This window comes from Falco rusticolus, chromosome 1 (assembly GCF_015220075.1).
Source record: "Falco rusticolus isolate bFalRus1 chromosome 1, bFalRus1.pri, whole genome shotgun sequence".
Taxonomy (NCBI): domain Eukaryota; kingdom Metazoa; phylum Chordata; class Aves; order Falconiformes; family Falconidae; genus Falco; species Falco rusticolus.
The window spans coordinates 79,612,473-79,625,570 of record NC_051187.1 but is presented as its reverse complement, the minus strand read 5'-3'; the positions used below and the strand labels follow the sequence as shown (position 1 = coordinate 79,625,570).

The 13,098-nt window shown below is 37.9% G+C and overlaps 1 protein-coding gene across 4 annotated transcripts in view; it reads right to left on the bottom strand.

Annotated features, from left to right (window-relative positions):
- The window catches only part of ZFYVE28 (zinc finger FYVE-type containing 28), a 165,867-nt gene that overhangs the window by 26,391 nt on the left and 126,378 nt on the right, over positions 1–13,098 (bottom strand). For 2 of the 4 annotated variants that reach the window (XM_037386406.1, XM_037386415.1), the window contains exon 9: positions 7,239–7,343. The exons of the other annotated variants lie outside the window; for them this stretch is intronic. In XM_037386406.1, coding sequence (XP_037242303.1) covers positions 7,239–7,343 — 105 coding nt within the window. The remainder of the gene's footprint in view (positions 1–7,238; positions 7,344–13,098) is intronic. 4 annotated transcript variants of the gene reach the window in all.

The following is a 13,098-nucleotide window of genomic DNA, read 5'->3' as shown; positions in this document are numbered from 1 at the left end:
GAGGAATTCCTCTTTCTTCCTCCAATAAAATTGTGCTTTTACAATGTATTTTGGTTTTAGGTATTGCCAAAAATTCTGCAAAAACTGCAGTTACTGTAGTGATTTGAGTTAATCACACACAAATGCAAAACTCCCAAACATGCTATTCTAATGATTTTTTTTTTTTGGTTTAAAAAAACCAATCTGTAAAATAAAATCTTATTTCTGAAAGCTAGTAATTTTAGTTCTGTTAGTACCACAGGGAACACCAAGTGACAGTCAACAACTGATTTTTACATATCAAATTAACACAATTATAAATGTCGCCACATCACCGAACCCAAAAATTAAAAGTGAGCTATGCAGAAACAAGAACAAACCATTATTATCACTTCATGTATTATTATCACTTCATGTCAGTCTCCAGCCACAAGATATGCTTGATATGCCAGCTGGAATACAGTCCCCAAATGGCAAATTTTGGGGTGTCTACCAATTTTGCTAAAACAGACTTATTGTTTCTGCCACCAATGCTAGTCAGCGTAAAAATATTGCCCTATTTCACTTGTTTAACACAGAGAACAAAGTATTTCATACTTAATTTACTTCAACCATATCACACATTTTAACACCTCTAAATACGAAGTTTATAATTTTAATTGGAAAAGGCCAAAGAACTTAGAACAACTGAATTTTCACTCTCCCACTGTAACAAGCACTTGTTAACAATTAGTTCACACAAGGTACCTAGGTTATTCCTTAAGAAAATAAAATCTGCATCAATTATATATTACTGAAGACGAAGATACACATATAATATACCCAAAAATACTTTGTGGAATTTCCTAAAAAGAAACTATAGCTTTGAATGCTGCACCATTTGGAGAATTGATTTTTTTGTGTGTGTGTCTTGCAGGGCAAAGACCACAATAGGCATGAAACACAGCAAAAAGATTTCTGGCAGTGAAAAACTAGAGACATCTGCTTCAGTCACGTATGCCTTGCTGACTAAAATCATAAGCAAAAGCTGACCGACCTCATCAGTGCTACTTTTTTGTTTTGTTGGTACTGCTCAGCTGGCTGTTGGGGCAAGGGATTTAGCAGCAAAGCAAGAAGACTGTACACAGCAGCCTGTTTATGACTGTATTAATATGCATATTAGTTGCCCTTACACTACTTGAGTACAAAACAGCAAAGACTCTGTTTTGTAGAGTCTGTACAAAACAGCACAGACTCACAGTGCCTAAAACATACAGGCTGCAGTTCAAAATGATTAGCCAGGAGAAGTGTCTATACTGGAAGTAATTCTGATTTGCTCAAGGTATAAAATCCCTTCTCTTCCCACAACTTTTGTCACTGAGCTCTTTATTTCCACGATTCCAATAAGGTTCACATAAAGCCATTACCACCAGCCCTTTTCTGGTTATGAGAAGTCTTTCCATGAAAAAGAGGTCTACAGAAAAAAAAAGGGAAATAAAATCTACAGTAACTTATTGATCAAAACAAAGATGACTGTACCAAACATTAATGCAGAATTAATTCATCATTTTGCACAGCTTAAATATAACCCGATCAAGTTAACAATGGTAAAACTGCAAGACAGGAGATCTCGAGACATGGCTGACCAGGTAGACTGTGAAACATCAGTTAAAATACATTGTTAACTTATTTGTTGTCCTCCACACTATAATCTACAAGATCCCTAAAGTGGTTGTGATCTCTTTGTTAAAACCCATGGGCATGTAATTTTTGCTGTAGCTTTGATAGCACAGCTCTGGACCACGAGTTGAAAGAACTGCACTATCCTAGTATAATACACAGTCCTAGGAAAAGATCAAGTTATTTTTCCTTCCTGCACCCTCTTGGAGGTACTGATTCCTACTGATGAAAAAGCCTAGCATAAAACCTAGTTTAGTACGTAACTGTCCACCCATAAGAACTTCACTTAAGTCTGTGAGAAGGGCAGGAAGCAGGCTCACAGGCTGCCCTCAGAGTTTCACATCTATGGGTTTTACTCACACTGGAAGCCTCTCACAAGTGGGGGACCCCCAGGGATCAACTGGGCCTCACACTCTCCAATGTCTCCCTAAATGACCTGGGTGACGGGATTGAGAGCACCATCACCAAGTCTGCTGACACCACACGGGGTGGTGAGGTGGATGCATCAGAGGGAAAGCCGTCTTACCGAGAGCCCTGGACAGGCCGGAGCAGCGGGCCAGCGAGAACAGGACAGAGTTTAGCAGAGACGAGCGCAAGGTCCCACACAGGGGACGACACAACCAAAGGGCCCGGTACGGGCTGGGATCTGCATGGGTGGGGAGCGGCCTTGCCGAGAGGGACCTGCGGGTCCCGGTGGGCAGCGAGCTGAACAGGAGTCAGCAGTGCGCCGCTGCAGCGGCAAAGGCAAATGGGCTGCAGGGACATTGCTAGCGGAGATAAGAGTTGCGATCGTCCCGATCTACCAAGCGCGTGTCGGGCCACACCTGAAGTACTCCTGTGTCCAGTTCAGGCCTCCACAACCCACGAGAAGACACAGACAGAGTGGACAGGCTCCAAAGGAGGGACACAAAGATCACCAGAGGCTGTAGGATGTGCTCTATGAGGAAAGGCTCAAGGAGTTTGGTCCTTCCTCCTCGGAGGACAGAAGGCTCGGGGGAACCCCATCACAGTTTTCCAGTACTTAAAAGGTGGCTACAAAAAGAATGGAGGCTCTTTCTTCACAAGGAGGCCCACGGAGAGGACAAGGGGCAACCGATACAAGTTGCACCAGGAGAAGTTTCACCTTGATATAAGACAGAATTTTTTTTACGCTGAGAATCAATCACTGGAACGACCTCCCCAGGAACTTGGTAGAGTCCCCATCAGCTGGAGTTCTTCAAGAAGCAGCGGCACAGGGTGTTAGATAATCCCATCTAGGCTCCCCTTCCCCCAACAGGTTGGGCCAGATGATCTTTTCAGGTCTTTTCCAACCTGGACTATTCTGATTCCATGAACTGACTGACAAGGTAGCTTCAAACAAATTCCTGTGAAACAACCTCTATTTTTGAAGCAGGTAATCAAAATTTCATCTCATCTATACACTAAGGTAACATTCCCTGCCTTGTTTCACACGCGTTTACACTAACAGGGACATAATCAAAATAAGAAATAAGGTAAGCAATATCCTTCAGATATATCCAACCAGTACACGACCCTGGGCTCTGTCCACATGTACATGAACACAGATATTCTAACAAAAATAACTAGATAAATACCCCATCCTAATTGCTGGCAGAGTCTTGCTGTTTTGGCATAGACTAGAGTCACAAAACATTGCAGATAACTCCTTTCACAGACTGTAAATAACAGGCTAAAACTTCACCACCAATTTTTGTAAACGGCTAAAATAGCAGAAAAATACTCCACAAAACACCAATATTTAAGGCACAATGACATGTCTAGTGACCAAGGAAGGCATCTATTGTATCATTAAGACTAGTTTAAGAATTTACTGTTTATATTTAAAGCTGTCATTTATCGGCTCATTGTAACCTTAAAATGAAGGAGTAGGCTTTACCACATACCCTAGGCAAGCAAACGCTTGAATACAGATTCAGCAGTTATTTCTTCCTCCCTTGCACTGTCTTACACCAAAAACTCCAAAGAGGCTTGAAATCAACTAATTATAACTACATTGTTCTTTGGTTGTGTCACTTACTTTCCCCTTGTCATTCCCAGAACAACTTCTCTTGCCATATTCCAGATCCAGTCTTTCAAAGAACTTAGGCTTGTTCTTGGCTTTAAGCATATCAAGTCATCTCATTCTGTTAGCATATGAATAGCCCTCATTTAGGTTTCTACTCAAATTAATGGCTTTATCAGGATCTTGACCAATAGTTCATATGCATGTTGAAAGCTGAAAAATTCCTGCAATTTATTTTTTAAAACTACTGATTTTACTGCTTCCAACATTGAAATGGCTAAGATTCCAGCGGTGTATTTTATTAGCTGCCTATTTACAGTTCACTAAGTTATAGGTATATTAAAAATGGTTCTAAAAACTGAATTCATGAAAAGAAACCATTAAAGTAATACTGCATGGATTGTTTCCTGGAGCCAATATAAACAATGGACTAATTGCCACTTCCCTGCTGTAACTACAAACATCTAATTTTCACTCAGGCCAGCAGTATTATTCCACAATCACACCAATGTAAAAAACCCCTTCTTTATACTCTTCTGAGTCTGCACAAAACCACAGTTTCTCTGAAACTTTCAAAAATACATGGAATACATTTATTCCTTACCAAGAAAGCTGACTACTGACATGGGCATCTCAAGTCTGGATACTGCTTAACAAACGTCTTGCAAAAAAACACTTTCCAAACTGAGCTGAACATCTAACTTCTTGACCATCAGGCCTCTGCGACTAGAAAGAGGAACTTTCTACACAGATCAGGTACCAGTGAAATAGTTAACCCTTCCTTGGCAAAACCATTTGAGAAGCCCCCTTTACCTTTTATTTTTTCTCCAATTTTGCTCAAGGTTTCTAGAGCACAAGTTTGAAAATGTTTTTCTAATTACTCTGTGAGCACAGTTAGTAATAAAAGTATGTAACCATAGTCCCCATTTAAGATTGAAAAATCTTTGGCCCATATGCATTTCAACAAATGACACGCTTAACCAAGGTTTCCACTTTTCTCCATTGATTCAACAGGGAACCCTTCAGCAACAAACCTCTTCATGTAAGTATATCAGTTTGGTGCCTAAAACTAGGTGCAATTAATACAGCTCAAAAAATTACACAGCACTGGTTGATGATGGAAAATGTCTAAGGCAGTAAATCACAGGCTGATTTGAAGCAGCTGCCTTTAACAGGTCCCAAATGGTTCCTACAATCCTAACAGCCTTTTCCTCCCGATAAAAACCAAAAAGGCAAACAACGACCCATGAGCTGAACAGGGCTCCAGAATCTGAGTGGAAATTTGCTCCCTGATTCTCTATTTGGAAAACAATAAATGTATACATATATAGAGCTCCATATACACAATACTTCATTGTTTCAAATCCATTCTATACTCTAGTATACACTAGTAGTTCACTCAACACACTGTGCTACTCTGGCTAAGCTGGTTTTGCTACCAGAACCAAGTTGTTTCAAGGCACTTGGGTATTTCCACAACATGCTGCACTCTAACAACATGACTGTCAGCCTCAGCACTGATTATTTAACAGCACAAACAAGTTGTTTATAATCCACAGGAGGCTGTAAGGCCAAATAAATGCATTTCAAGAATTCTATGGTTAGCTCATTTTTTCAGATAAAATAACAAATGCTACACTTAAATTTCTAATTGCTGTTAAGTGAAAACAGCAAGAAAATAAGTTAATAAAAATGACATATTTCAGAGGAAAAACAATCATAAAAGAATTTAGGTATTTTGGATATGCATATGACATCAGGGACAACTTAGTTATTTCTGAAAATAATATTTCGGAGAGTTTGTCTTTTCAAGGAATACACTTGCTGTAGTATTTGTATGTTGTATGATACAGCTCTAGATAACTTTTCAATAGCCAAATAAAACTCTTCAGATAATAAAGATAAAATCTTTAAAATAAAAGATAAAAGATCAGGGGAGTCCTTTAAAAATAACTTATTCTAAAATGTTATACAAATAGATGTACTAAATATTACATTTTTATGCACACAGATCTAGGAACATATTAATATGAAGCAGCTGGACTTCTGAGCTTTTTTTTCCCCCTTCTTTTATTTTATTAAGCTGTTGAAAGGAGTTCATAGACTTCTTTTAAACTAAGTATTTCAAAAGGGGAGATGTATTGGCCAAGCAGGCACTTATCTATTTATTGGAGCATAGACTACAACAGCTAGATCTCTAGTAATACCAATCAGATACAGAAAAATAGGCAACTTGGACTTCTCGCATGACACACAAGGATGATACAAAGCTGTAGTTCAGTGCACAAGAGCAAAAATGTGCGTGTACGAATACTGCCTTATAAATCAAACAATGTAAAACAAAATTTGAAAAAAGGGAAAAGACAGATCTAATTTAGCTAAGCATCAATACAGTGGCAACTACGACACCAATATACAACAGCAGTACCGTAAGGCCTTGAGAAGAGGTGGTGTACCTAATGAAGACTTACTTACTCTTATTGCTCCAGCTGTTCCTGAAGATAAACTGAGGTTTTCTACCGTCCATTCAGACAGCCCTGTGTGAAACAGTCTTTGATGTATGCAGCATTTAGAAGACTGCAACTGTTGCATGCAGGTATATTAAGTTTTGTTTCAAGAACCATCAAGAGGAAATATATTTAAAAATTAAAACAATGAAAAACAGTTTTAGTTTTATCTTTCTGTCCTTCTTATAAAAATATGAAACAAAAAACCTGAGCCCAAAGATTGGCACATCCTAAAAATATACATATATGTACTATTTCCTCTAACACTATTGGAAAAAATATTTTACCCTCTCTTTCTATCCCCAAACCTAGACAAATTTTGGAATTCCTGAAGTGCTGGGAAGAGATAAACAGATGAAAAAAGGAGAACAAGCGGCAGTGGAAGATCTACTTTGACTGATATAGTGGTCTTTCAGTCTGCCTGTACCACAGTAAAAATGTTATTGCATACAACGTATGCAGTATATCACATACATGCATGTTATGCAAATACTGAAAAAAGCAAGTAACTCATACTTCTGTTTTAGTTACATTTTTCTGCCCTAAACTTTATTGCTCTATTATTCTCCTTAAGTGCTCTGAACAAAAGTAAACTTAAAACTCTCGCGCAGTTTCAGAAGATGAGAATATAAACTAGTGTGCTTACCCGTTTTGGCCAACACCACTGTGGAAGTTAAATTACTGTTAACTGGAACGTTCCCCTTATTTTACTATGAGAAACAAAATGGAAAATCCATGTTTTCTAGAAAAAATCAAAACCTACTTAAGGCAAACATTTGGTACTTTCCAACCTAAAACCTGAAGTGTCTCTTAAGACATGCTGTATAGAGAAATAAAAGGGAGATCATGGACATATATGAATCCATTGCTTTATGCATTCAAACTTTTCTGTAAGTAGTTGTCTCAGTTGCCACAGCACTGAAGAAAACTGCTAGGAAAAAAAAGCACCTGCTGTTCAAAGGAAGAATACTTAGAAGTGTTGCTGTCACTTGATTGTTAATTCAATGAAAATTTTTAACCAAACATAACCCAATACCATCTGTCAAATCTGACTGAAGTGATGTTATTACCTCAGAGCGTATATGCTGGAGAGACTACATGTAGTGACAGAAACACTCTCATAGTCACTGCTGGAGATGGAGCTGAGGGGGGAATCACGTAAGCCATCCTGAGAACTGAAAAAACATACGGAAACAAAATGAACTGCTGAAGCGAACAAAGGTAAAAAACAGCACTGTGTAACTCATGGCTTGTTATGGATTATACAGAAATAAAGAGTAAATTGGCAGTTGTATTTTTGATCTTCAGAAAATGATACAAACCTATCCTGTTTTCTTCTGAAAAGCACAGACAATTTGGCAAAGTCAGTGGGCACAGATCTTACAAAAATCTTCGGTTTAGTTCATGCCATACAGTTAAAACATTCAGGAAAGAACCAAGGACCCTACATTTTCATAGGGTATAGAGGGAATAGTGTACTCATGCTGCTAAATATGGTTTAACATTATAAGACAGACATAAAACTGAAATTTCATAAAGTCACTGGTGTTTAAGGCCAAGACACCCGAAACAATAAGCTTCAAGAACTTCTGAAATATTGTGTAAAGTTTGACCTATGTTTCCTTCCAATGGGAATGAAATAGTCTCAGAAAGCAAAAAGCTGACTTTTCAGTGAAGGAAATAAAGATAATACACCTAACCCTATCCTTAAATTTACTCGGTCCCTACATGTGTACCTCAAATTTTGTGATTTAAACCAACAGATAAGCAGGAAGGAGCAGTCCCATGGCAAACTACTGACACTTCGTTAGAATAAATCCTCTAGCCGCTAAGTAAAAATATATGAATGGTTTAAATAAATGGCACACAACTTCTCTGGTATCCCTGAGCTAATGAAAAGCCTTTAAATAACACGTCATTTTAGATCTTACATCACATCAACATAAACTTGGATTAGAAGATTAAAAGTGGTTTCATAAGCCCTACAGAACTACCTTGGAAAAAACAATTTTTTGTTTCAGTAAAAATTTACTGCTAAGCTACTGGAAATTCCACAAGCTGAAAAAAAATTATACTAGGTAAGAAAATGCATGATCTTGAGCGGAGATATCTAAGTTGTATTGCTTCTAGGCAGTGCAGAAGAATCATTTGAGCCTGCTGAACTGAAATGTTCAGTCAACAGAAATCTTTAGACAATACACAGAGAAACCGAAGAAGTAACTTTAGTTAAAAAAGGTGTAGTTATATAGGTCAGGATTATTTAACCTTCATTCTGCACAATAACTATCAGATTGTTTAATGCTCTTTTGATTCGTAGACATACGCAGGGTCCATCTCCAAACCAGCTACATTCCAAATTATTTTCTTCTACCAACTAGAAGTCTCGAAGAATGCTTAAGGGGAATACTTCAAAGCAGTATACAGAAGGTATGTGCTCTAATCCCACTAAAAATAATAGGATTTGCTTGCATACCTCCCACTAATCACTTGGAAAATGTACCCCTTCATGTTCCTCATTTCTGAATGCCAATTCGAAAATAAATCCCAAGTGTACTACGCTTTAGTTGAAAGGAGAGCCATAACAACTGGAAAATAATTTTATCAGACTTGAACAAAAATCTATTTAACTTTCATTCATTTTATGTAATTTCCCTTGCTAATTCTGCTCATTATGAGAAGATATATGCATTTAAACAAAGGCTTACTCTTTTATAGCTCATCATCTTTACCCATCCAATCTTACAATATGGTCATGCTTCTAGTATGTACTTCTATCTGTTTTATAGCAGCTAAATGATATTTAAAAACATTAGCATGTGATTTCATAGCATGATTGAACAGGTGTGGTGGTGTGATCCCCCCACCCCTTTTAGGCTTAAGCAATAGCCACCAGTGGCAGTCGCAGTGGCTGCACCCAGCTCAAACAATAGCTAAGGGCCATAAGTCTTGCTCAACAGCTGAGGGCTAGCTGAGCATGCGCCAACTGAAATACAGCTGGTACGCAAACATGGCTGTTAAGTCAATCACCTTATTTCATAAACAGAGGACAGCCTGGAGCCCATTGAGCTCTCCTGCACAGCAGTGGCTCCATGCCAGGATCTTCCCTTGACTAGGGATGCCTCTCAAGGTTACTCCTCAAGGCTGAGTCTGATACTCTGTGAGCTGGGAATAAGCGTGCTGAAACTTTGAGATCTTAGCTAAGTGATAAAAAGGGTTGATTGAACATACATAATCCTTTAGACATCAACTGTTGATCAAGCCTGGAACTAAGTCTGGATCCAGCCACACCTAGACTGCTCTCTAGGAAGCAGATAAGAACCTTAGGGGTCCTCTCAACCTCATGACTCAATGGGAGGGTCTCCCCAACAGTTTTGTCTGACCCAGTCCTCTGTGCAGTAAATACTCAAGTGTACCTTGCCATACAATCTTGTTAAACCACTGTCGCATTTACTGTTGAAGTTCAACTCACTGGCTTCTATCAATAAAACATACTGTTGCTTCTCTCTTGCAAGTGCATCACTTTATGTAACAGCAGGACAAGCTGTCTTACCAAGGTGAAATGTATTGTTCAGAATAAAGTAATCTTTGTACAGCAGGACCAGGAAACAAGAAAAACTAGCAAACTCAGCACCTTCTTTTACCCTTCTCTCACCTCCCCACCCATTTCCAGGTTTTTCCAGTGTAACAATCCTGTCAGCTGATTTAGGTAGTAAAAGTTTTTCTGAAAGATGTCAGGTTTGCTGTCTTTCAGTGCTTTCTGCAGAGCTCTGCCTGATATATTTGAAATCCAGTCAAAATATGTGTTACCAACAGCACATGAAACAAAATTATGAAACTACTTAAAAACTTAAATTCAACTTTCTTAGGTTCTGGTTTTCTAGATTGTTTGTTTTGTTTTAAATAATTTGAGGTTTTCAGCTCTTATACACAACACAAAGGGCTATCACTTTTGATAAGAACTCAAAGATCTCATACATTTTTTGAGAGTTAAATGCTCTAGGCTAAAACATAAACCAACAAACCATAACCCTAAGTACCATCTCTCTATTAAGAGCAGTTATTATTTATTGTCAAACATTGTCCTAGAGTCACGAAACCACTTTCTATCCTGAGCTAACTTTGTGGAGTGGACAGTCCAAGCCAGAAGGCAAAATAACAACGGTGGCACAGAGTGCTGGACCCTTGATAGTAAACCTGATGAGTAACTTCTGAACACAATGGTACACAACCAGCTTACATTATCAATGATCTCAGTGGTACTTCTATTTTCATCTTCACAGATGGCCTCTGACCAGCTTACAAGCCTCATCTCAAACCTCTTCCCCATGCTACTTTTCCCCTCATTTGAATCCTCTCTCACCTCTAACCAGTCACTATCTGCATAACTTCCTCTCATCAGCTCCACCATCTCATCTCATTTTAAGCCTTGTCTTAACACGGTGTGCCATTCTAAACTGCATCATAAATGCCTTCATTTTCCACGACTCCATCTTTTACTTGGTGCCCAAACCTGGCCATGCTGAGCTGTCTGCTGATTTCAGGATTAGATAACCATCTGGTCAGTCATCATTTGGCAATGTAAACTGCTTGGACACACTAGACACAAACCATGCTCACAAAAGTTAGTTTATTGTAATAAACGATGTGTAGATTAGACAATCACAATGTGTAAACATTTTTCTCACTCCTGTGTACCAATACATATCATATTTTTGAACCAGAAATAACATATATTATTTACAATGTTTATTTCTGGTTAATATTCAAGCTGTAACTCTTCAGATAAGAAATTCTGTGTTTATTTAGTACCAAGAAATAGGAATGCAATAATGATAACTGTTATATACCTTCTCAGTGATGTACTAAATAGCTTCTTAAAAAAACATAACAAAAAAAGACTCCTGACATACTCATGGCATTCCTTCTCAGTACACGCAGACTACTAAACTCTTTGTAGAATTTCTTCTCATTAGTGTCTGCCCGAAGATTCTTCTCTGCTTTTCTAAGATGCTGGTACTTCCTGAGCTGAATTGCCCTGCTTTCCCCAACTCTCGATTCCTGTTATCAGCTGATGGCTTAGCATGCATGTTCATTAGCACAATTATAAGAAGAGAAGGCACAAGCATATAGACACATTCTATAGCTGATAGTAGCTAAACCTTTCTTCCCACACCAGCCCACAGGCAATCTGAACTTCACCACATCTCATGCTCATTTGAAATTAATGCAGTGTTGTATTGGGGTTCATAGGACTGTTTAAGCTGTCTAAGGTGGCAAAAGTTTGTTTCATTTGTGAGGTCTTAAATGCCTACAGTGATATTTTAAAAATTACATTCTAGCATGGGATAAAATCATTATCCATGCTCACCAAAATAGAATTCTTCAGCACTTCTGATAAAAGCAGAGGACAAAAATTTGAGGCAACACAAGCAAAGTGACACAGGGTGATGTGGCTGCCACTCTTCATGGAATACTGGCAGACTGAACTAACGACCATTTAATTAAAGCTGTTGGCCATTTTTGTGTAACTATTGAAATGAAAACAAACTGAAAGCCACCTTTATCCTGGCTTGTGAGCTCTTTTCCACTGGAAATGTGTTTCTAGCCCCTCACATGTAATTAAACCTCCGGCTGTTTCAGGGGATGGTTTCTTTATGAATGTTACTACTTGCGTTACACTTTCATTCCATGTTACATTAATTAATATGGCACAGACTTTCTCTGTCTCACTGAAGGAGAGCAAACTCTAAAGCCTCATGCGTTAGCTACACTGAATCCACTCAAGTAAGTGGCTTTTAAAACTGTTTTACCTACTATATTAATTTCAGGAATCTCTATATTAAGAGTTAATGCAGTTCATTGCTGCTGCAGTGGATGTATGGACCTAGTAAAAGGGAAGCTGATATACAACAGACACCTTTTATTTGCATGGGCTTTGTAACAGCACTTAGGTGATCAGATACCGCACAAAATCAGCATTCTACAGACAAGGTCAAACACTGCCACTATAAATTTGAGACTTGTATTGTTAAGAAGAAGGGAAAGTGGGACTGAAAAAAATATTTTATACTGAATCTGAATTTGGCCAGTTACACAACAAAAAGAAACAGAATACTAGAAGGGGAACAGAGAAATTTTAATCAACAGCTAGCTAAAGGATTGCTTAAGGGAAGTTTTGCAGTTGAAAGGCTGATATTTTGTTCCCAATCAACTCTTTCCTACTTGCTGATGAGAAGTTTTCTTAGTCCTGAATAGCTAGTTAAAAGAGTAATCAGTACAAGACACTAAGCAGACATGTTTTTGTTTATGTGAACATGCACAGCTGTCCATTAATTTCTATGGAAAAGGCAACTTTGCAATGTAAAAAGCACACACACTTTAAGTTTTACTGTGATGAGAATATTATAGGGAAAGCATGAACTCAAGACATTTAATGAAGTTAATTTGCATTGCAATATCAATTAATCTAGTTCAGATAAAGGAGCACTTGTAGAATCAAATGCTATAAACTAAAAGACAAGCTAGAAAGGTAATGTGCGTGTGTGTGTTTTATAAATGTAAATGCTAGCCACCCCAGAAATACAAATGTTTTTCCATGCCTTTATAAAGGTGGAATGACTTATGTTAAAGTTGCTGTACTGAGAATGTGCACATACATTACACGTTGCTAAGGAGTGAATAAAATACAGCCAGAAGAGGCAAAATTAGAAACCAAATGTATAAAACAGGTATTCATCTTTTTACAAAGTCATTCTAATATGCTGAGGAAATATAAATTTAAGTATTTCACAGTATATACTATCGTAACATATAACTAAACAATATATACAATTTTAGACTACAGAATTGCAACGCTAAGAAATGGGACAACTTGAATACCAAGCTGGAGAAGAAAAAAAATATTTATCTTGTTCTAGAATTGCAACACAG